Raw genomic sequence first — 26,264 nt, 5'->3', positions numbered from 1 at the left:
GAGGGATCATACAAAATGCATGTTATTGTTTATTTAGTACTGACCTGAATAAGATATTTCACAAAAAGATGTTTGCATATAGTCCACAAGAGAAAATAATAGTTGAATTTATAAAAATGACTCTGTTCAAAAGTTTACATACACTTGATTCTTAATACTGTGTTGTAACCTGAATGATCCACAGCTGTGTTTTTTTGTTTAGTGATAGTTGATCATGAGTCCCTTGTTTGTTGTTCAGTTAAACTGTCTGCTGTTCTTCAGAAAAATCCTGTAGGTCCCACAAATTCTTTGGTTTTCCAGCATTTTTGTGTATTTAAACCCTTTCCAACAATGACTATGATTTTGAGATCCATCTTTTTACACTGAGGACAACTGAGGGACTCATATGCAACTATTACAGAAGGTTCAAACGCTCACTGATGCTTCAGAAGGAAAAACCATGCATTAAGAGCCAGGGTGTGAAGTACTTTTGAACAGAATGAAGATGTGGAGATTCTTATTTTGCCTAAATATCTTTTTTTCCCATTTAATACTGGGCTACAGAAGATACTTACATGTTTCCCAGAAGACAGAATAAGTTAAATTTACCCTTATCTTCAAATTCAAAAAGTTTTCATTCCCCGGCTCTTAATGCATTTTTTCCTTCCTCTTAAGTGCATGAATAAAATTTGTAGCAATAACCAAAAATCTTTAAGATATTAAGTAAAGATCATGTTCCATGAAGATATTTTGTACATTTACTACCGTAAATATATCAAAACTTAATTTTTGATTAGTACTATGCATTGCTAACAATTTAATTTGGACAACTTTAAAGGTGATTTTCTCAATATTTTGATTTCTTTTGCACCCTCAGATTTTTTAAATAGTTGTAAGCCAAATATTGTCAATTGAATCAATGGAAAGCTTATTTATTCAGCTTTCAGATGTTTTATAAATATTAATTTCACAAAACTGACCCTTATGACTGGTTTTATGCTTCAGGGTCCACATATATAGTTTTTGTGTTTTGTTTTTTTTTTTTAGTGATGTTATTCGTTCTTGTTCTCCATTTCTGGACATCTGATAAAATTCCACCTACAAACTTTGAGCACAGTAAAGTGATTTATAAAATATCAGTTTCACTTTCCAAACCACATTGAGTCACTGAAACACTCGCAGGGTTTCTGGGGGAATTTAACCACTCACAGTGTATGTGTGTGTTTATGAGAGGGGGAGTTTCCATTGCGAGTGGGTCTCCACTGTAGGTAGAGGGAAATCTTTACAGTGTCATATTGCAGCATTGTGAGGGGGAAGTGAGAAACGCGTGTCTGTACATCGTCATATAAAACACTCTTGTTTCTGCCTCTCTGATTCATTTGATATTTGAACGTGATCAGTCACCGTTACAGTCCCGTGTGGAACTAAATCTGCCATTTAAACACTTTTTAAAGACTTCAGCCCTTCAAGGTAAGCAACCCTAATAACAGTTTACAGAATAAATTATCAAATGTGATGTTTTAAGTTTAGTTTCCAGCTAGTTTGTCAACTTTGTTTGCGCAATGTTATGTCTAACCATTTCACTTTTTCTCTTCAGAGCAATGCAAGGACCAGAACTGGTTGACTCAAGGAGTCGTTTTCGATTTATTGAATCTTGTCTTGGCTTGATGGGGTGTTTGTGTATCAGCTATGCGATCTGGACACCTCAGTGGCTGGATGACCAGGGTCTGTGGACCTCAGGGAATGAAACCAACTTGGACAATAGCTGGACCACTGAAGAAATTGCTAAAGGTGTGTGATATGTGTGTGCGTGCTTTTATAATATACATATGTAAGATAATTAAAGCGATTTAGAAGTGTCCTTCAAACAGTTCGGTTAAAAAACTGAGTAATAGTTAGATATTACATTACATGTTTTGTCATTTTAAATTGTAATATATACAATGCTACAATACTGGGTCACCTCACATGGTTTTTTGGACATGTTTATGTTGCCTAGGGAAAGAAATGAATCACGACCAGTTCTAGTGCCCCCTCAAAACAGTATGCGTAAGCCTCCAAAGCTATTCGATTCGGTTTTGACCTGTCATGTGGGCGACAGCAACATTTTAGCAGCCCACGTGTGACCCTCATTCATTTTATAACTGCTTTGGATCTTAGAAACTAGCATTCATGTGGCCTCTATAAAAGATACATAATTGAAAACCAGTAAAAAGTCAAATTAAACGCATTCCTGCTGTGTGTTTCACTATTCAGGCCTTTGATAGCTTTGTTTTTGGAGTATTAAAATATATAGCCAGAAGGTCTGATGGGAACTGAAAGCTTTAGAGCAATTTCGTGGCATTTTTGCAGGTTTTGACCTGCTGTGAAGCACAGAGCAGCCAAATGAGAGGGAAGCTGTGAAGGTCTCCTGAATTTCCAACGTTGGCGTAACATAATTATATGGTTTTGTGTTGGAGGGGTTTCTACGCTTCGGTGGGCTGCAGAAGACAGGCTATGACACGCTAGACTTGCATTACTCGCATGTTTTATTAGTCGTAGCCTGTCTGGTTTTTCCCCTCAGTGCAGTTCTTCCTCAAAACAAGACAAATGAGAAATGACATAAATAATGAAGGATGAAGTAATGACTGATCAGTTCAGTTTTAAATAGTTTCACGATGACATGTTGTTCTTTAATATTACTCAAACTGAAATTTCATGTCGTGGTTTTATGCTGGACGTTCTTAAAGGGATAGTTCACCCAAAATATGACTCCTGAACCACAAAACCAGTCATAAGTAGCATTGGTGTATTTGATATATAGGCCAAAAATATTGTTTTTCTTTTATGCCAAAAATTATTACAATATTAAGTAAAGGTCATGTTCCATGAAGATATTTTGTAAATTCCCAAACGTAAATATATTAAAACGTAATGTTTTATAAGTAATATACATTGCTAAGAACTTCATTTGGACAACTTTGAAGGTGATTTTCTCAGTATTTTTATTTTTTTATTTTTTTCCAACCCTCAGATTCAAGGTTTTCAAATAGTTATATCTCAGGCAAATCTTGCATTTTTTCCTTCCTCTTAAGTGCGTGAATAAAATTTGTAGCAATAACCAAAAATCTTTAAGATATTAAGTAAAGATCATGTTCCATGAAGATATTTTGTACATTTACTACCGTAAATATATCAAAACTTAATTTTTGATTAGTAATATGCATTGCTAACAATTTAATTTGGACAACTTTAAAGGTGATTTTCTCAATATTTTGATTTCTTTTGCACCCTCAGATTTTTTAAATAGTTATAGGCCAAATATTGTCAATTGAATCAATGGAAAGCTTATTTATTCAGCTTTCAGATGTTTTATAAATATTAATTTCACAAAATTGACCCTTATGACTGGTTTTATGCTTCAGGGTCCACATATATAGTTTTTTTGTTTTGTTTTGTTTTTTTTAGTGATGTTATTCATTCTTGTTCTCCATTTCTGGACATCTCATAAAATTCCGCCTACAAACTTTGAGCAACGTACTGGCCTAACAAACCATATATCAGTGAACAGCTTATTTATTCAGCTTTCAGATGATGTATAAATCTTAATTTAAAAAAAAATTGACCCTAATGACTTGTTTTATGGTCCAGGGTCACAAATGTTGTGGTTCCCTCATGTTATCCCAAACTTGTATGCATTTCTTTGTTCTGTGAAACCGAAAAAAACACCTTGTCATGTCATGTTTTTTCTATTTTACATATATAAATAAGTTGTTTTTCTCTTATAGATAGTATTGTTAATGAAAAAAAGTCTCATTTTATGGTAGAATTACTAGTTTTTAGTGAAGAATCATATCAGTATAATTTTAAATCAAGACTAAGCTCAATTTTGGGTCTGACAGGATCAATAGGACAGCGATTTTAAGGCAGACCCCTCACTTATGGTGTCCAGTGAGCAGGTTATGCTGTATCACATTCAGTGTAAGTTATCAGTATTAAAAGTGTTTCTGTACCTGTCTGTTTTGAACAGCTCTGGAGGCTGAAAAGGTGTTTGCAGTGGTGGCTTTCCTCATGTCGGTGAGCTCTGGACTTCTGTGTCTCATGTTCGCCCTCTGCTGGACGTCTCAAACGGTGCGTTCCTACTCGAACACTCGCTCGTTGCTGATGGCAGGCCAGGCGCTTGACCCGACCACCCTGCTGCTGTTCACACTAGTACCTACAGGTCAGTACCTCGCTATTTAGCTTTCCTTACTAAGTAGTACGCACACCAAGGTTGGAAATAAACGAGGGCTTGTGGCAAAAATGCCGCGAAAATGAACTAAAAGACCCTATATATTCAAGACAAAGGCAAAAAAATGCCCCTGCACAATTGAACAATGTATTACGGCTGTCGCGATTAAAACCAAATGTGAAAATGAATGAAAAAGCATTTAGATACGCTCACACTGCATTAGACTGCTTTTACGTGGTGTTTTTTTGCAGCGTTTAACCTTATAACCAATCAAACGCGTTTCTGTTAAACTTAGTAATGCATTAGCCAATCAGAGGCGCTTAGATTAGTCAGCGTTAAAACGTTGGAGCTGTTGTTGATCGCGAATTCCCTCATAAAAAACACGGTGCAGGTACGATGTAAATAAAATATTAATTTCGTAGCCTCAGTGATTATAACGGGAGTTTTTGCACAACTTGTACTAGACTAGGCTAAAAAAACTGACATGGACTGACATGTTTGTCTGTGAAGCCAGACGTGCCCAAACGAAACAAAAATGTTTTATATTGTTTTCTATATCGATATTAATAAGCGTTCTTACAATATAAAGAGCAATAATCTGCAACAGTGATTTTTGTCATAATATTGCAGCCATGTGAGCTCCATTTTTTACGTGTATAATTTAGATATATTCCCTTACGAAAATTAACCATGGTTTTACTACAAATAAAACCAAAAAAACAGTTACTATAGTTAAAACATGTTAACCACAAATAAACCATGGTCTTGCTACACTAACCATAGTTTAACTATGGTATTTGTAGTAAAACTATGGTTATACAAATGTAAATCAATGCACCAAAAAAAAACCCCAAAAAACAAACAACAACAAAAAAAAAAACATGGTTACTACACTTTTACTATAATAAAACCATGGTTAGTTTTTGTAAGGGTTATTGACAACAATTTCAAATATTGAAGTAATTGGGTAAATGTAAGTATTTGACTGTAAAGACAACACAGTATGGTGATTATAGTAATAAGGTGATTATAAAAACTACCCTCACAAATGTAAAAAATGCCCCTTGAAATCAAAATCAGGGAGCAAATATTGCCCTTTAATGGAAAAATACATTTTTGACCCTGATACACATGTTTTAACCTTCTCTATTTTGTGCTTCCCCACAGGTTTTTTCTTCTTTCTCAGCTGGGTGCTTTTTACCCATCGACATATTGGTGAGATCAGGGATGACGTCAGTCGACTCGGCCTGTCCTATTGGCTGGGAGTGGTGGGTTGGGCTTCGCTATTGGCCGTGCTGCCTGTGATCTTCCTGGCAGAGAAATTTGTGGTTCCCGACATCCTGCCGGAGTTAAAAAAGGCTGCCGAAATGTGGTGGAAGGCTCCTGAGGTTGCGCACGCGCGATCATTAAGTGAGGGCTGCCATCGTTTACAGCATAAGTCTCATCCGGATGTCAAGAGGTATTTTTCAGTGCCTTGAAGGAGAGGAAGGACTCTGATCTTGCTGGTCTTCTAGTCAAACATATGAGCTGAGCATATGCCTCACAACAGGGGTCAAGGACCTGGATGAGAAACCTGTAACTGCTGTCCGAATGTGGGACACGAATATTCAGGTTACAAGTGCTGTGGTTTCACAGCTTTTTTTGGACGAGGATGCCCAAAAATGTGGTTAATGGACTTGAGAGTTCACTAAGTGTGAAACATAAAGCAGAAAGGATCTTCAAGTTGCATATGGGCAGTTTGTCCATAGGGTTACATATACTGTGGATACAGTGACTTTCAGGGAGGTCAACCTAAATGCTTTTGAAAATGCATTTTAAATATGCTAAGTTATAAACTGTAAATGTAAAGTAATTTTCATGGCACGAATCTGCTGTGGATTGTTCAACTACGTCTTTAGCACAGATAGCGTAACATCAGTTATCTTTAGAAACAGAAAAAAAACACTAAATAATTTCTATGCGATTGGTAAAGCTATAATAAATTTACTAATAATTGCAATGGAAAGTGCCAACGTAATGCTACTGTTGTTATAATCACCTCTAATGCAATCATTAGCACCATATTTAGCAAAAAATTTAAATATAAAATTTGGCTGTTATTGAAATTATGTTATTGAAACATAAAAAAAAAACTGTTTAAAACATATTTGTTCTTGTATGGACAAACGCTTTCAAATTACCTCTACTTGTTTTTTCCCCTAATTCCCACTGCCAAAAGTGGTGATCATTTCATTCCAGATTGTTCTGCTTGTTCCCATTTTTACAGACAATTCTGATTCAAATAGTCACAGAGCACTTTTGTACTGCTAACACTATTAGATGGTGCTACAGTTGTTGTTTTTTGTGTGTGTCTTTGTCTTTATGTGCAAACAGTGCTCTCTACTGGCAACAGTATAAAGAGCATCAAGTTCTGTCTTTTATTTGAATTTTAAAGTTATGTTAACTGTACTTTTTGTACTTTTGTAGCCAATAAATGAAATGGTTTTCATATAAAGTTGAGTCACTGTCTATCTATCTGTCTATTAGATGAATGTTTTTATTAAATAAATTATTAGAAATAAAGAAATGGTTATTAAAATTTATTTTTCGCTTTTTATTTTAATTTTAGTTTACCTTTTAGTAATTTTGTTGTTTTCTCATTTTATTAAACATGTAATATATAATAAATATTTGATAGAAATATTTGATATATATAAAACTTATTTATTTAGTTTGTTTCAATTATTTTTTTAGTTATTTGCCATGACAACGTCTATATATATGAATCTATCACAGTACCTGAGGATATAGTTTTTTGTTTTAATTGTACTTTAATTTGTTGTTTTTTCATTTTATTAAATATTTAAATAATATATAATATTCGATATATATCTGAAATATACTATTTATTTATTTATTTAATACTTGTTTTAGTTATTTGACATGGCAACATTTCTATTTTTGATTTCAGTCAGTGTTTTCCATTCCAATATTTTTATTTTATTTCAATTACACAATTTATATCTATCTATCTATCTATCTATCTATCTATATCTATCTATCTATCTATCTATCTATCTATCTATCTATATGTATATATATATATATTTATACATATATATATATATTTTTTTTGGTCTGATTTTAGTCTGAATAATAGCAGTGTATTTGAGTAAAACACAAAGTTTAAAGGTTTTGGTGAAATATAAAATTATGAATTCTTCCAGTCAGAATCTATCTATCTATCTATCTATCTATCTATCTATCTATCTCTCTCTCTCTATATATATATATAAATTTGCTGTTTTTTTATATAATAAATATTTGATATTTTTGTAAAATAACAATTTATTTATCTATCAATTTTTATCCTTTTTTTAGTTATTAACCATGGCAACATTTCTATTTTTCATTTCAATTAGTGTTTTTCTATCCAGTATTTTATTTTTATTTATTTTTTTATTTTATTTTCATTTTATTTCAGTTACTCATCTATCTATCTATCTATCTATCTATCTATCTATCTATCTATCTATCTATCTATCGCCATATGAGAGGAATGTTTTTTTTTTTTTAAACTCTATAATAATTATTAAATATATATTAGGTTTTTTGTTTTCATTTTAGTTTAACTTTTGGTAATTTTCTCATTTTATTAAATATATAAATATATCATAATTATTTGAAATGCAACATTTACGTATTTATTTATTTATGTTTCTGTTTTTTTGTTTCTTTTTTCCTTTTTTTTTATTTCAGTTTTTCATTTCAGTCAATGTTTTCCATCTAATATTTATATTTTATTTGATTTTATTTCAGTTACTTAAAGTTATTTTATAAAATCATTTTAGTCTGGTTTTAGTTAACAATAACAGCATTGTATTTGAGTAATATATAATGTTAAAAGGTTAGTTAGTTAATTAATTAATTAGACCAATTCTGCACCATTTCTAGTTTTTTTAAGATGAATGTAAATTTGTGATATTTATGTGAATTAAAAAAAAAAAATAGACAAATGCACAATAAAACCATTTTCTAATGGTTTTATTTTTCGTGACTTTTGTAACACACTGTATGCAGAACATTAAATTTGTAGAGTGAAACATCAGTTGTGTTGAGACTGAGGTCATGCACTCTGTCATTACCTTCTTCATTATCATGAAGACAAAAAATTAGCCTGAGAGCTTTCTGAACCTGTAGTGTTTACATTCTGATCCCACCCAAGATGAGATGAATGAACTGACTGTGTTAATTGTGCATTAATCAGGTGTGGGTCTAATTAAAAGGCAGTTCCGTCCTTTTAGCGGTGCCTAATGAGTTTGTTATTAAATCCACAGATAACTGTTTTTTTAATTTACTATCAGGAAAGCGCTTAATTGACCCTCAGAACAGAACTTGAGTGTCCTTGAAGGTTGTGACGGCGGGGAGCTCGAGAGCGCACCGGTTGACATCGCCGTCTCCCCCGAGGAGAGTATGAAAGCCGCTCTCTGCGAAAGGTGTGTGTGTGTCCTGGACGTAAGCGGCCACTTAAATGATCGTTTGAGGAGAATTTCAGTGCAGCACGGCTCTCGGAGGAACTCAGCTGTCCACACAATGCTGACATGCAGGTGTGCCCTTTTTTCTGCTGTGTACGCTTTTAGTGTTATTTACGATTGTTTGTTCCCAGGCGAGGATTGCTTTTTTCTGCTTAAAAGACAGCTAACTTTAGCCTGTCCTGAAGTGTCCCTTTTGGGCAGGTCAAAATGAACTTCTGAATCCCCTTTACAAAAACTTACCATGGTTGCCGAAGGGCACAACCAAAGTCCTACAATAATACTGTGGTAACTTGGTATTACCCACCACTGGCATCAATAAAAAAAAAAAAAAAAAAAGTTATAATTGACTACCTGTCTCTACAGCACGTCCCTTTTCCCCTCACAACTTCGTGGTGCAGTTCACTTATAACTTACTTGCGCCGGAACATACTACAATGCCATAAAATTAGGTGTTAATACCTCTGTCATATAGTGTTTGTATTTGCATGTTAGTTTTAGTATTAAAGATGCAGTATGTAATTATGACAGCTAGTGGTTGAAATGGGTACTGCGGTCTAAATTCAAAATATTGTTTCTCCCACCCTCTCCTCCTTAGGGTGTATTCACACCTGTCTTGTTTGGTTCGATTGAATTGAACTCAAGTTCTTTACCCCCCTTGGTGCAGCTGATGAGGTGGTCTCGGTCCAGTTACAAATGAACTCTGGTACGGTTGCATGGATGAACCAATGAACGGATGACCTTAACACACATCTGGTTTTGTTTACAATTTCTGGTTCACTTGCAAAAAGAGCAGTGTGAAAGCAATCCACACCAAACAACAACAACAACAAAAATCAACATTGTATTTAGTCCAGACCAGAGCAAGTAAACTAGTGGACTTTCCTGGTGTAAATGCACCCTTAGACTCAACGCTCACGCAGGTTGCCAGATTGTGGACATGCAACGCAAATAAGCGCAACTGACAATGGAATACGCAAACCTTAAACTATAAACTGATGAGTTGTTTCCACATTTTAATATTCCTCCGGTCATAGAGCTTTTTAGATGGATGCCGAGGCTTTTTAGGTCGGGTAGAATCTGTGATGTTTGACCGAATTCCATGGTGTTTTCTGCAAACTGGCAACCCGGTCTGTCAAAATATTTTTGGGCAAATTGTCAGTGAGCGGAATCATACAGAGCAAACAAAAACAGACATTCTGACACGGAATACTCATTTTCAAAGTAAAATAACTGGCTGTAGTATTGTTTTTTGAATAAAGAAGTATGTTAACTTAGCTTGTTTCCTGAATATCTGCAAATGTATTATGGTGTTTTTACGCTTTACTAGTCAAAAACTTACGACATTTTTAACGTAGTTCATATGTTAAAAATTGCTGTGCAGCTTCAACATTTTCTGTTTGTTTTGTGTTTTTCTTTTATTCCGTTTTTGTAACTTTTTATCTCAGAATTGTGTGACACAAACTCGCAATTCTGACTTCTTAGAACTCGCAATTCTGACAAATGCGAGTTTGGATCTCGCAGTTCTATTTTATAAGACTAGCCAACGTAAATAATGATTTAATAATTATAATATAATCTTGCTCATCTGCAATATGTCTATTGGACGTTTCCTATCAGATGTCATATAGACATCTATTAGATGTCTTTAAGATGTTTATGATTTAGAATATATATGATTTTAGAATATATATATGAAACTGACATCTGACGTCTGTCAGATGTTTGTACACAGCAGATGCTATCCAGATGAAGAGATCTTTAACAGACATCTTGTAGATGTACGTGTGCTGGGTGGGCTACACAAAGTGCTGGGTTAAAAAATAACCCAACCTTAACCCAGCCGCTGGGTAACTATGGGACAGAACACACGTTGGGTTGTTTTGACCCAGGTGCTGGGTTTAACCATTTGACCCAGAATGCTGGGTTGTTTATTTGACCCAACCAGTGGGTCAGGTTAACTGTGTTGCTGGGTTAAACATAACCTAATCATTGGATTATTTGTTGTCTTATTGCCTGGCTACCTTTATATTTACCAATAATAATAAATAATCACAAAAGAATGTAAAATTATTATTGCTTTTCTGCAATACAGTTAGAAAAACAAAAAAATGCAACTGTAAACATCCATTTTCATCTGTTTTATTTCTTTTTAAAACAATTTTCAAATGGGTGCAGCTGTCACACATTTTATCCAACCATTACAGACACATAAAACAACAACTTTAGTAGATCAGTTAATTTAAAACACAAAACTGTGTAAACTAGGCACTGTAGATTCCGATTCTGTCAACACTGCAGCAGCAGAACACTCAAAAATTATTACCACATGAGAATCATTTCAAACATTGTCTTATTAAAACTAAGCCAAACAAAGTGTCCACCAGACAATACATATGACAATTTAAAACATGTTACAAGTGGCCAGAAAAAAATCTGTTGGCCTTATAAAATTCACACATGAAGACTTATGTCCATCAATATAATATACTGCAAGCTGGAGAAATTCCCAGGCAACGAGTCCGCTTCAGGGCACAGCCCGTAACAAAGGCGAAGGTCTGGGATGTCGTTGTCTCGTCCCCAAGGCACAAATCCACCATGCTGGTCCCCACCTGTCAAATATATGACACTTAGTCTTGAAGACACTCATACAGTGGCAGCCAAAATGATTGGAACACTAGTATTTTCACCAGCTAAACAATTGTTTTAAGTCAGTGATTTCTATTTTTTGCTGTAGTGTCAGTGGGAAATATCAGTTTGCATTTCCAAAAATACATTATATATATATATATATATATATATATATATATATATATATATATATATATATATATATATATATATATATATATATATACTGCTTCGACAAGCGCTTCTGGTGTTTAATTATGGGTCCATTAACCAGGCTTTATCTCCACACAGCTGTGTGCTCAGTCTCACCTGAGAAGATCAGTTTCTCTTTCATGAGGTTGACGTCACGACGTTTCATGACGGCCGACGTGCTACAGCGCTTAGCATGATCTGCTCAGGGTTGTAGCTGCGCATACCACTCATCTTCCACCTGAGGAAAAAACATGACAACACGCAGTCAACAAAACACACTTCTGAGGCTTTGAAAGTGCCACAAAGTTCTGCTTATTAAGTATTGGATCTTGAAATATTTGATGAGATAAAGAACACTTGAAAGGGTTAAAGAGCAACACTAAAGTAAAAGCACTAAGAATGATAATTACTCGAACAAAAAATACAAACAGACATAAGAAACAGAATAAATCAAGACCCTAAAATACTCATCCTCATTACCTGATCAGGTGATAGCTGAGCAATTTCAGCGAGCAGAGGAGGACAGGCACATGCAAAGAGCAGAGGACAGAGAGAAAATGGAAAGTAGAGATTGCCAAGAAGAAAAGAGCAGAGCCATCAGTTGAAAAGTGCCCGGCCGCCCAGCAGAGATATAGCAAGCGTGCTAACTACAAAATAACCAAACATTAACGCCAAGGACTGCTTTCGTGCAAATGTGTGCGAGCACAGAAATAGTCATACTGAAGATTAAAGCTACTACTGACACAGCAAAATAGCTTCCAGTATTAAAAAGCATTAAGAAACAACTTGAAGGACATAAAAGAGATGCACTTACTTCTGAAAAATGAAGATGCTGATGACAATCACCACAGATATTAAATCTGAGGTGATCCATATCAGGCCATATACTTCCACACTCTATAAAACATGTTAAAGCAGCATTTAGCCATTAGATATCAATATAAAAAAAAAAGCTAATTAGGAGAAAAAACAAGCAGAATCCTAATAAAATAAAATCACAGTATATATAAAACTGTACACTACTAGTTATAAGTTTTTGAACCGTAAGATTTTGAAATGTTTTTTACTGAAGTGTCTTCTGTTCACCAAGCCTGCATTTATTTGATCCAAAGTACAGCAAAAACAGTAAAATTCTGAAATATTTTTACTGCACTGCAAGCCCTCTGAGGTGTAAGCCAGGGCTATTTTTGTAGTCAACAATCTCACGAGAAGCTGTCTTTGACACCATCCGTCACCCACCGAGCGATGCCTCACTACTGATCTCTCACTGACAGTGCGAGAATTTAGAGCAGCGTCTCGCTATGGTAAGAGTGCTTCAGGTGAACATTGGGCGAGTGAGACAGTCACAGCACCTGATGCCTTGGCTCATTCCCATAGATATGGTGTGATGGGACAGCACTTACCACCCATCGTTATCCACCACCATCCAAGACAGCAATCCCATGAAAAATTGACTAAATTTTTTGTTGATGGATTTGCGTCTGTAATTTATTTTCCATATGACTAGATTTTTTATTTCAAAATTGTAAAAATGGCGTAATTTAATTTAAATTAGTTTATTCAATTAGTTTATTCATAAATTAGTTTATGCATATTACTAGTTTTCTGTTTTGAAAATTGTCAAACGGCATTATTTACGGTGCTTTAAACGGCAGAAAACGGCATTAGTTGTGGCGCTCATTATCCCCTAAACGGCGTAAATTAACTATTTATTAATTTTTTATTTTGCATTTTACTAGTTTTTTTATTTGAAAATCAAACAGCGTTATTTAATGTCAATTTATTGTCAAACGTAAGAAAGTGCCGTCAGTTGCTGCACTCATTAAACCCTAAACCAGACCTGGGCAAACTCGGTCCTGGAGGGCCGGTGTCCCTGCAGAGTTTAGCTCCAACCCTGATAAAACTCACCTGTTCGTAACTTTCTAGTAAACCTGAAGACACTGATTAGCTTGTTCAGGTGTGTTTAATCAGGGTTGAAGCTAAACTCCACAGGGACACCGGCCCTCCAGGACCGAGTCTACCCAGCCCTGGCCTAAACGGCGTAACTTAAATTTATTTTTTTTTTTCTTTTGCATTTTACTAGGTTTTTTTTTTATTTAAAAATTGTCAAACTGCATTATTTACAGCATTTTAAATGACAGAAAGCGACGTCAATTGCGGCACTCATTATTTCCTAAACGGCGTAACTTAAATTTATTTATTGTTTTATTTTGCATTTTACTAGATTCCTTATTTGAAAATTGTCAAATGGCGTTATTTGCGGCATTTTAAATGACAGAAAGCGACATCAGTTGCGGCACTCATTATCCCCTAAACACCGTAACTTAAATTTATTTTTTTTAATTTTGCATTTAACTAGTTTCTTTATCTGAAAATTGTCAAACGGTGTTATTTACTGCATTTTAAATGATAGAAAGTGCCGCCAGTAGCGGCGCTCATTATCCCATAAACGGTGTTATTCAAAAATTTTTTTTTTTTATCTTGCATCATACTAGTTTTTTTATTTGAAATTTGTGAAACAGCATTATTTACGGTGTTTTAAAAGTAATTTAGGCCTTCAGGTTACGTCGGTATTTGGTCATGCAGCAATTTAACTGAGGTTACCACTACTAACGTTACTACTTTTGTTGCGGTTGTTGTTTAAAGTTACATTTTCTCACTCACCACAAGACAGGAGCGGCTGACTCTTCTTCTTCCATCAAATCCGCGAATCCGTGAGTTGTGGCCTCTAGTAGACACTCATCGCACATGGTTTGTGTACTCATGGTAGTAGCCGCATCGCTTAATCGCTCGTTTACAGTGTTGATTCGGGCGTATTTCTTCTCTTCTCTATAATCATCGTGTAGCGTGCGGTGGAGAGGAGATTCTCCCAGTCAATACCACTTTTCGTCCCATTGACTTCCATTCAGAAAAGCAAACGCGTGCAAAAGTTTGGCGTTTCCCTGCATTGCGGTTAAAGCTTCGTGAACTGTGACCTGCCAATTCGTATCACGAGAAACCGCGTGACCAATAGCAGATCGATACGTCACCGCGTGACCTCACAGCTAGTTTTTTTTTTTTTTTAATTCAAGAAAAAAGATTAAACATTACAAAAATATTAATAAGTAAATCCAGATACACAAAATATCAGAGCAATCTTATACAGTAAAACAGAGCTCTAAAGACCTAGCTAGGTGTTTATCAAAAACGGACTTTGTCTTTCATTTCACAAAATCTTCGCTCTCTAGAAACCAGTTTCGGTTGAAACTCCTGTTGCAAGTATTAGCATTGTAAATGCTGAATTAATACCAACATATAAAATTACATTAAGGATGTGCGTCAGAAAATTGGGAATGTTAGACAATAAATTTAATAGTTTCACAGTAAACTTTTTTGCAGTGTATATTAATGTCCGTTAAAGCATGACTGTAAACAAAAAAACGTAAAAAAAATTAAAACATAGCAACACTGTCTCCAAATTTTTTTTAATTATTCAGTTATGACAGACACAGCAATACTTCATGTTCTGTAAGATCATGTTTGTAGTGTGTTCCAGGGAATTAAAACGTAGCCTACAATATAATGTATAAATACAATATATATTTCCGACCTATAATAGTAACTAATAATAATAATAATGGTAAAGTGTTAAAATTAAAAATACTCAGTAAAGCAGGCTAAAACTACCTCAAATGTATAATTAATGGCTGGATTCCACAACTGATAACATAAAACAAATCTAATAATACAATACAACATTTACTGTAGTAAATATAAATATATAAACATAAAATGTACTGATTTGAGAAATTTTCTGTTGCGTTTCTGATTTGGCTGTGTGATTGGCCAATTTTAAGTGCGTAAGATGTGATATGGATTCTGATCCGTCAAAAAGAAAAAAATCTAACCATGTTGAGTGACTTTTTGCACTTTTTCGTGTCACACATTACTTTCCTGCAGTCATTGCGCTCTTTTATTTCCACTTTGACTTCTTTTTCGTTGTCATTCTGTCTGCTTCTGTGCAGTTGTCCAGCTGCCATTTTCACTCCGAAATGGCTAGTGGCTGTTACCAAAAAAGCATCAGAGTTTCGCCTCTTGGTATTCTATACTCTTTAGGTGCGTTCGACTTCATCTACGGCTACAGACGGCGATCAACAAGAGTCAAGTATACCCAGCTGCAGCCTGCAGAACGGCACCAATGCTTTCATTGGCTAATGACATGTAACGACGTAGTCAACTCCGTAAACAGGAAATGCGGTTACGAGCATAGTTCAAGCTACGATTCATTTGTGATATTAAATATACAACTACTCACTACTCACCTACTCAACTACTCACCAACACAGCGACAAACGAGTGGAAATAAAATCCTGCTGAGGGCATTGGCGTCATTAACCAATGATATAATTTGTGGGCGGGGTGACACATGTAGCCCTGCCCCACATGCAGCTCCACCCCGTTCTGCAGGCTGCAGCCAGCCAACACGGAAGTGACTAAAACTGCAATTCATCGACTGGCCGCTAGAGACTGGCTGCAAAATGGAGTCAATCCCATATACTCCCCATTTTTCTGCTGTGAAGTTGGGCATTTTAAAAAATATGTTTACAGCCTGGTACAAAAAGTGATTTTGGTCTATATAGCTAATTTTGCCCTTCATGTCAAATGTGAGGGGGGTGAATTTTTTTATAACTCATCCGTTTAATTTATATTAAGCCTTAAAGTTCTGCATAATTTAGGGCGTGGCCACTTAAGTGACAAGTGGATTGCCGCTGCTGTCACCACCGTCGCGCTAGGTGGGCGTGGTCTCAGCAACCAGCTCCACCCACGTCCCGCCTATTTGACCATTTTTGATTATCCAGGAGCGACGTGCAATGACGCGATTCTAAGATGGCGATGGCTGACTCTCGCCCACTAAGAGCTTCAAAAATGCTCTTCAGAAATCTACAGGTGACGTCACGGACACTACGTCCATGTTTTTTACAGTCTATGGAACAAACCCAAAACACACGTGATCATTGTCATGCGGTGAATCTGGCCAATCCTGAAACAGCCATGTGGTCATCAGAGCTCCTGCAGCCGCTCTGAAGAAACTGCGCCGGCTGAGTTAGCCGTTTATGGTTGGGGTAGGTGTAGACGTTATAAAACACAGTCTAATAGCTAGAACAATTCATTTCATTGTTAGTTTCCGGTCGATGTTGTACCCCTTGGGAGAAACGAGTCTTTTCGAAGCTTCGCACAAGTTCTTTGCTTCGCATCAATGGATCCTCTCTTTCCTTTCTTTCACCGGTGTTACTGCAGTGTGTTTGGCTGCTTTTATTCTAAACAATGACACACTGCCTCAGTTTTCACGATTTCCTGACACAACACGGATGAGATGCGTGGGATGAATTAAAATCCTTCTAAAATATTATGTGGGAGCACTTTCTATCTCTTCCAAATGTGCATTCTGAATAATAAATAAATTTAACCTGCTGCAGTCAGTTTCGTCTTCTCATTAACAAAGCCTTTCTCATCATATTTTATACCCGTTTACATTAAAATACATTTTAAATAAACACCCTTACTAAATTAACCATGGATTTACTATAGTAAATGTAGTAACCATGTTATATTTTTATTTTTTCCGCGGATTGATTTCCAATTGTATTGCCATAGTTTTACTACACATACCATGGTTAATTTTCGTAAGAGCTGTATTAAAATAGATGAATGATTGCGCAGGCGTTGCCTTAAAGAAATAACAATGTTGAATATTTTAGCTAATTAATCTTAGACAGTATAACGCGTTGACAGCGTGATTTGAGTATTATTTAAGAATTTTGGCATAAACGTGAATTACATACAGTGAAATGACTGTAAATGAAAAATGACTGAATAAAGACTAAAATTTAATACAAATAAATAAATAAACATGTTGATCTTATTCATCAGGTCTCACGCACACTGCAGCATTGATGCAGTGTGGTGAAATCATGCACGTTTATGAGCCATGGGTTTCTCAGATCGGTATGTTGGATTAAAACTACAAAGTTCCGTTGCGTTTGGAAAATTAAGTGCACAGTAATCATCAGAATATTTCTTCGCCTGTCTCTGAAAATGTCCGGATTTTGAAATCAACCTGCAGATGCTCATTTTAACAGGCTTTTATTCAACTAGTGATTACAGCATATTGAAAAATATACATTATCGGAAGAATCGATACACTGCTTTGACAAGCGCTTCTGGTGTTCAATTCCGGTGCGATAAAGGTCCATTGCGTGACCGCCTGACGAGGAGACGAGTGAAGAATCCAGAATGTTCAATGAAGTGGAAAAATAAACAAACCGGTTGGGTTAAAATAACCCAAACTGCGTGTTCAGTGGTGAAAGAACCCCTAGAGTCCATTTGACCCAGCATGATCAACCCAACTGTGTGTTTACAGTACCTCAAACAACCCAGAATTTTGACCCAGCACAATTAACCCAACAATATGTTCACAGAAATAACCCAGCACTTTTTAGAGTGTACTTTTGGGCTAGTTTTGAGTAGCAATTGGGCGGGTTTTGTTTTGAAAACCTGGCAACCCTAAGTCTGTCACTTGTTTGTCAAAGAGAGTGGAAAGGCAGCTTAAAATAAAAACTTTGCATGCCGCATGGCTGGTTAGGACAAAAAGTCTGAATAATGAGATGGAAAAGATATGTTTTATCATGTGTCGTCATGTTGCGTGTAGTTAGGACAGGCTGTTAGACAACTTTTCTTTTTGGCTGATATCACAAAACCCTTTTTTAGACCTGTTCCTCCAATCATATGACTCAATTCACCAGTGTTTAAGCGACACCAATAATGTGATATTTAGCCCCTGGAATGCTAATTTATCCCAGGGAATCCCACCAAAAAATTTGTATTTTGTCCCCAATTTTTACCAGGGGACGCCTCTCGTAACGCTATTGGGCTGCTTTTGGGCTGGTTTTGAGTAGCAATTGGGCAGGTTTTTTTTTTTAAAACCTGGCAACCCTGGGTCTGTCACTTGTTGATAGTGGAAAAGTAGCTTAAAATAAAAACTTTGCATGTCACGTGGCTGGTTAGGACAAAAATTAAGATTAATGGAAAAGATACCTTTAATCGCGTGGCGTTGCATCGTGTGTAGTTAGGACAGACTGTTAGATAACTTTTCTCTTTGACTGATATCACAAATCCCTTTTTCAGACCTGTTCCTCCAATCATATGACTCCATTCACCAGTGTTGCCATATCCGTGGTTTTCCCATGGAATTGGGCTACTTTAACATTGTTGCCGCGGGGTGTTTTTTATGTCCACGGGTTTAAGCGACCCCAATAATGTCATATTTAGCCCCTGGAATGCTAATTTTCCCCAGGGAATCCCGCCAAAAAATGTGTATTTTGTCCCCCGGAACACGCCTCTCGTAACGCCACTGGGCTGCTTTTGGGCTAGTTTTGAGTAGCAATTGGGCAGGTTTTGTTTTGAGAAACCTGGCAACCCTGGGTCTGTCATTTGTTGATAGTGGAAAGGCAGCTTAAAATAAAAACTCTGCATGTCACGTGGCTGCTTAGGACAAAAACTAAGATTAATGGAAAAGATACCTTTTATCGCGTTGCGTTGCATCGTGTGTAGTTAGGACAGACTGTTTGACAACTTTTCTCTTTGACTGATATCACAAATCCCCTTTTCAGACCTGTTTCTCCATTCACCAGTGTTGCCAAGTCCATTGTTTTCCCAAGGAACTGGGCAACTTTAACACTGTTGCTGCAGGTTGTTTTTCCATGTCCGCGGGTTTAAGCGACCCCAACAACGTGATATTTATCCCCTGGAATTCTAACCAGGGGATCCTGCCAAAAACACATATTTTACCTCTTAGACCACTGGAGGACCCCCATCCCCCATTTTGAGTACCAATTGGGTAGGTTTTGTTGTGAAAACCTGGCAATCCTGCCAGTCACTGATGTTAGTAATTTAAAATTCAGTTTTACACAAATTAAATGCATGATAAAACTAATTTAGCAAACATTTACAAAGACAGGCATGTAAAACACAGTAAATTATCTTCTCTGTTGGTAATCGGACACCTGCAAAACAACCCTTACAAAAATTAAATGTTTTTTACTTCAAATAAAACCATTAAAAAACACAAATTAGCCATGGTTTTGCTACACATAGTTTACCCAAGGTATTTGTAGTAAAACTGTGGTTATCATAATCAATATGCCAAAGAAAATATGGTTATTATTACATTTTTACTATAATAAAACCATGGTTAATTTAGTAAGGGAAGTGCTAGCAGCATTATGTTGACTTATGTCATATTTATTTATATTTTTCTGAGCCTCAGAGACATCAAGTAGGAATATCCCACATCCGCCTTTAAATATAGCATATTGCTAACTATGGTTTGGCAGAAACTAGTTACTTAATTAAACTGAGTCATTTCAGGGGATGACACATTGAAATGTATCATGATTTTGTACATTCATGTTATTATTAGCATCATTTTGGCGCTATATACATATGTCCACAAATAAAACATACCTCAGTTCTGCTTGGAAACCAAAGCTCACTTAGTAATTGGTCGGAGGCGGCCATTTTAATGACTCCTCATCAACCGTGCCAGTGGGATTGATAGGCAGCGAGGCCACGCCCACTTGCTCAGCATGTGTTGCTACGTGAGGCCTCAGCCCTGGCGACACTCTTCATATCAATTAAAGCCCAATTAGGGAGCCATGTTCTGCTAATTATGCTACGCTTCACATTCCCAGAATAAAGTGAGCGTTTGTTTACTGAGATAAATAAATAAAGACACGGGCTGCCAAGGCGAGCCGACCTTAATCAGATTTTCAGTGCTTTCGCTCTCTCTCTATGTGTATGTGTGTGTGTTTCTACTCTGATCGAAAGAGCAGGTGTAATTATATGACTTTGCCATTTGGTGACAGTGTTGTAACACGTCTCGTTCTCTTGCACTAATTCTGTCTCATTTCTTCCTATTTGACGAATAATGAAATCAGGGAAGGTTATTTCATGCAGGGAGGTTGTTTGCTTGTGTGTGTGTATGTGTGAGTAGCAAGAGGGGAAAAAAAAAAAAGTGTGCCTACACGTGTGGACTGCTTCATCTGTTCAGACGTGCAAGCACATTTGGACGAAATGTCGCCTAAAAACCAGACAGTGTTCAGTATTCTGGAATATAATAAATAATAAAGCTTCATGTGCTGTGTCTTTTTATAAAATGTTCTCAGCCTGGTGTAATTGGACTTTTTTTTTACCCAACGGTTTGCTAGGCATACTACTTGCAGCTTTAACCACAAAGAGTCAGACGAGAAAGAGAGACAGCCGATTGCAGATAAATTGTGTGATTGAGAGACAGAAGAAGGGAAAATCTGATATGACAGAGGAGATGAGTGTAAAATATGATAAAATCCATCGAGTGCCACCTTAAATTTAGATTTCATTTGACTACCTTTCTCTCCAGCAGGTCCTCGTTCCTCCGCTAACATGGACTTTGAAGTACAATTCAAATAGAACTCGCTAAAATCTTCTTTCACCTCCTCTTCGGGTTTTCTTAACAGATTGTGTGCGACAGAATCTGAGTTTTTCCACTTCGTTTCCTCGCTAATGGTTAATCTTGTCTAGCCTTAGACTTGAAATCAATCTGTGCCCGTGAGACTGGCCCCTACATTGGTCATTTTTATGGCTAGTCTTATGTAATGTGTCAGGATGATCATCTACACCACTAGCAGCTGTTATTGATCATACTCGTTTCTTTTTAGCACACCAGAGCTTTATTATAAAGAAGTGGGGAAGAGCTTTTGGGATCAGGCCTGCGCTGTTCCACCGACAAAGCCAAATCTTTATTCGTTATGGTCCTCAATCTGTCACCTGTATCTTGTATCATGAGTTATATAGTGTGAAAGAGAGTAGAGTAGCTCAGGTGAAGAAGCGCAGAACTAGATTTTCAAGACAAAATGTGAGTAGCAAAACTTCTGCTAGGTAGTTGCTAATGCTAATGTTTTTAGCATGTAGTTGTAAAAGTTAACGATTACTGTTAGCAATAATAGCTATGCTATGTTGCATTTTGACTTGTTTAGTGTTTTGACGCAGGTATGAGTGTTGGTGCGAGGACGTTTTTACTTGAAAGATGCTGATTAAGGGTTTATGTAAAACAGCCGTGTAATTCCACTGACAACTGCTTGTATTAAAAGAATCTAAATCAGCTTCTTGGTACGTATTTTCAGAGCTGGCAGTACTTCCTTTTATGGGCTTTTTAATGGGAATGAAGCATCCTTACACAGCAGAAAAGCATTCTGAGTTGTGTCATTTTGCCAATAAATTCAAAATCAGGCGTATCGTTGTCACATGGTCTCAAAGTTAGCTCTAATATGTTATCCTCTTATCACCTTTTGACTAGTTTTGATTCAAAATTAAAGTTTGGCCATTATTTTAACATAAGCATAATTAAAACTAGATTTGTATGAGAAAATGTGAGTGGTGCTAATGTGCTATAAGTGTTTTTGTTAGCATGAGATTATGCTGGTGTTGCTTACTGGTTAAGCATGTAAATATATGATGCATTCACGGCATGTCATAATTACCATAATTTCTAGATGGCAACATGTGACGTTCTACTTGGAGCTGTACATTATTAATGCCTAAATGAATCTGCAGTGGTCACATGGTACAAGTTGGAGCTCACAGAAAATTCCCAGTTTACAAGTCGCAATTATGAGTTCTACGAGGATGTGAATGCTTTTTACTAGTTGGAATCTCACAATTACAGTAATTATGACCTGGTGTGAACGCACCTTTAGATGCAAATCCTTGTTCAACATAGCGCTGCCGTTGCAGCCCTCTTGTATACATTTAGCATTCTTGTATTGTCGCACTAACAAACCTCAACACCCAAAAGGTTAATCGAGTGACCTTAATTTTATTATTTCGTTACAAGGTATAAATAAAATTTAGCTTACACTGACATACTCTGTTGAAAGATTTATGTTATTAAAAAAAATGGAACTATATTTTGATGATGCGAAATGGTTGCACTCGAGAAATTGCCGAGCTATTGGCACTACCTGTTGCTATTTTTACCGCAACACAACTCTGATACAATGTATACTGATACAGTGACCACAATGTGGCATCTTATCAGTATTTTATTTTTCAAATTGCTTATTCGGAGTTGTGTTGTGGTAAAAACACTCAGAATGCAACCATTTGATGTCATTAAAGGGGTCATCGGATGCTAAGTTCACTTTTACATGTTATTTGAACATTAATGTGTGTTGGCAATGTATGTACAAATCTAACCTATAATGATGAAAATCCATGCAGTGGTTTTTAATTAATCTGTAAAAATAATATTCCCTTTTTCAAATTGAGCCATTCTCAGATGCCTGTCATTGTGGCGTCACACCAACAGAGGCCGCTCCCACGATAGTTGATTGACATGAGCATCTTACCTCATATCAGTTTTAACAGTCCGACCTCCATGTTTTGATGCCAGAGCAGGGATGTAAGTTAGACAAGAATTGAGCGATTGAGGTGTTGTGTTGCTGGATATAATAATGAACATAGTGGTCGTCATTTACTCCCGACATCTGAGCTGCTGAAGATGCAGCAGATTACGTTTGTTTGTGAAGGGAACGCACCTCCCGATCTACATATATCCATCTATGTTCACGCAAATCATTCGTGATCCAGCTTCACTTACAGCAGAAGTGAGTATAAGGTTTTTTTTATGAATCTTTGCGATCGCCTTTCCTAATAATGTGCTAGTTAGAAAGTTTAGCAGGTAAACGCAGCTAAATGCGGCTAAAGTAAACACGCTCGTCACTCCACAGAGAGAAGAGAGGGGCGGAGCGAGCAGAGCTCATTTGCATGTAAAGCAACCTCGACCAGAATGGGATGATTTTTGCAGAGCTGATTTTGGCAAGGTAAAAAGGATGTTGTTTTACACAACCATTGAGAATTTCCAACCAAAGCATATTATAGACTTTTCATTAAGATCCTAAAGAATCATATCAACTTGTGGAAAATGGGCATCTGATGACCCCTTTAAAATAATGACCCAAATAAAGGTTTAAAATAAAGGTCGTCAGAATGCAGCTTTGTTGTGCTATGAATTGCTATCTGATATAAATAAATTGAGCTTGCTTAGCAAAAAGTTTATGCTAAAGCAACTTGTGTTGTGTCATGAATTGATTTGACGTAGTTAAATCAAGCTAACTCAAGCATAAAAGCAGACAGTTAATGCTAAATCTCATTATAGGGTAAATATCATATATTATGTTGGGTGTCCTTCTTAGAGATAATCACCATGTTTAGAATGAAACCATCATATTTAAAAACATGCTATTGATCATATCATATAATAAAATATAATTTGTCGTTACTACTGTAAATCTATAGTAAATTATTATGGGATCTCCTTCAATGCTTTTAGAATCTTTACATTTTAATTTTTTTTTGTTTTGTTTTGGTATTTTAAAATATATGTTTTATGTTTCATATTAACAGTTTAATGGCAGAAGCAGAAAGTTTATGCTAAAACAGTTTTGTCATGAATTGCTTTGATGTAGCTAAATGTGTAAACTATATATGTAGTTAAATCAAGCTTACTTTAGCATAGAAGCAGACGGTTAATGCTAACACCACTGATCTATAATAGAGAACTGGATTGCTCATGACGTCATAAAAATGAAGCCATCACACCGCCATATTAGTATTCCCTAGTATGCGCATACATAGAAGCAGAAAGTTTACGCTAAAGCAACTTTGTTGTGTCATGAATTGCTTTGATGTAGCTAAATAAAGCTACTATATGGGTAGATAAATCAAGCTTATTTAAAGGGGTCATCGGATGCCCATTTTCCACAAGTTGATATGATTCTTTAGGGTCTTAATGAAAAGTCTATAATATACTTTGGTTAAAAATTCTCAATGGTTGTGTAAAACAGCATCCTTTTTACCTTGCCAAAATCAGCTCTGCAAAAATCATCTCATTCTGGTCGAGGCTGCTTTAAATGCAAATGAGCTCTGCTCACCCCGCCCCTCTCTTCTCTCTGTGGAGTGACGAGCCTGTTTACTTTAGCCGCGTTTACCCGCTAATCTTGCTACCTTGCACATTATTAGGAAAGGAAACCCCTTATACTCACTTCTGCTGTAAGTGAAGCTGGATCATGAATGATTTGCGTGAACATAGATGGATATATGTAGATCGGGAGGCGTATTCGCTTAACAAACAAACGTAATCCACTGCATCTTCAGCAGCTCAGATGTCGGGAGTAAATGACGACCACTATGTTCATTATTACATCCAGCAACACAACACCTCAATCGCTCAATTCTTGTCTAACTTACATCCCTGCTCCAGCATCAAAACATGGAGGTTGGACTGTTACAACTGATCTGAGGTAAGACGCTCATGTCAATCAACTATCATGGGAGCGGCCTCTGTGGGTGTGATGCCACAACGACAGGCATCTGAGAATGGCTGGATTTAAAAAAGGGGATATTATGTTTACAGATTAATTAAAAACAACTGCATGGATTTTATCATTATAGGGTAGATTTGTGCATAGACTGCCAACACACATTAACGTTTAAACAGCTTGTAAAAGTGAACTTAGCATCCGATGACCCCTTTAAGCATAAAAGCAGACGGTTAATGCTAAAACTCATTATACTGCTAAGAAAGCAGCTTTGTTGTGTTAGGAATTGCTACATGATATAGCCCTGGTGAAAAAACAGCATATGCTGGTAGGTATGTTTTGATGCTGGTCCTTTGCTGGTTTATGCTGGTCCTTGACCAGCAACATGACCAGCATAAACCAGCATCAAAACATACCTAACCAGTATATGCTGTTTTTTTCACCAGGGACATGCAATTTTATTTATTTCAAACTAATAAAAAAAAATTCAAAAGGAAAAGATATATTCAACCCGTTCGAAAAAAACAATGCTAAAGCAGTTTTGTGTTATGAATTGCTATCTGATATAGCTAAATTGAGCTTACTTAGCATATAAGCAGAAAGTTACGCTAACAGGTTTATGCTAAAGCAACTTTGTGTTATGAATTTCTATTTGATATAGCTAAATCGAGCTTGCTCCGCACAGAAGCAGAAAGTTTACACTAAAGCAACTTTGTTGTGCTATGAATCGCTTTGACACACAACATTGCGAGAAATCAAGCTTGTCTAGTTAGCATTAGCGCTCACATCCTTGCATAGCTTATGTTTCAGGCCTGTGTACACCCAAAAAACGTATGTATTTCCTGCGTAGCTGTAGTAGAAGCTATGATTAGCTACGATTGTATACTTTTTGATCATCCACAAGTGTGTGGATACGAGTTTGTCTAAGATGAAGGATAAATCAAGAGCTGCGTGCCATCTGCGACACTCCGCGCTAACCTCGGCTACTCTGCCAGTTGTTTCGCGTTTCCATTCTGAGTCAGCGCGCTTCAAGATTGTCTGTTGCTAATTGTGACGGACAGCTTCACGACAGCGAGTGGGCGCTACGCCGCGCGTCTGCGGCGGATCAGTGTTTGCACGTGTGGGTGTGTTTTTGAAATGTGCGATACTGATAATCAGCTCAATAGCAAAGAGGGAGTATCGCTGTGTACTACATGTCGCTTGCCTGTCTTACAGGTGTGTATGTGATCTCACATCTGTTTGACTGCGAGGTTTGATGTTGTTACTCATTCCAAACACTGTTTTGTCGACTTGCTTCGTCTGAGAGGCCTAAAGACAGACGTGTTTTATCAAACAGCCAATGCTAAT

General features: G+C 36.5%; 1 protein-coding gene across 1 annotated transcript; it reads left to right on the top strand.

The window, feature by feature from the left end:
• The first annotated feature begins 1,249 nt into the window (after positions 1–1,249).
• Positions 1,250–6,628, top strand: si:ch211-256a21.4 (uncharacterized). Its single transcript, XM_051099862.1, has 4 exons — positions 1,250–1,449; positions 1,577–1,770; positions 3,989–4,180; positions 5,357–6,628. The coding sequence occupies exons 2-4, from the start codon at positions 1,581–1,583 to the stop codon at positions 5,665–5,667; spliced, it is 693 nt and encodes a 230-aa protein (XP_050955819.1). The 5' UTR covers positions 1,250–1,449; positions 1,577–1,580; the 3' UTR covers positions 5,668–6,628.
• Positions 6,629–26,264: the final 19,636 nt, after the last annotated feature.

The sequence above is a fragment of the Labeo rohita genome, chromosome 25 (assembly GCF_022985175.1).
Source record: "Labeo rohita strain BAU-BD-2019 chromosome 25, IGBB_LRoh.1.0, whole genome shotgun sequence".
Taxonomy (NCBI): Eukaryota; Metazoa; Chordata; class Actinopteri; order Cypriniformes; family Cyprinidae; genus Labeo; species Labeo rohita.
Note: the sequence above shows the minus strand (reverse complement) of the source record. Positions and strands in the feature narration are given on the sequence as shown.

What these genes read in the sequence shown, in the direction of transcription:
- si:ch211-256a21.4 (XM_051099862.1), top strand. Translation starts at nt 1,581, where the DNA reads ATGCAAGGACCAGAACTGGTTGACTCAAGGAGTCGTTTTCGATTTATT. An exon ending in CACTGAAGAAATTGCTAAAG is followed by an intron (nt 1,771 to 3,988) that starts GTGTGTGATATG and finishes TGTTTTGAACAG; the next exon opens with CTCTGGAGGCTGAAAAGGTG. An exon ending in GTTCACACTAGTACCTACAG is followed by an intron (nt 4,181 to 5,356) that starts GTCAGTACCTCG and finishes GCTTCCCCACAG; the next exon opens with GTTTTTTCTTCTTTCTCAGC.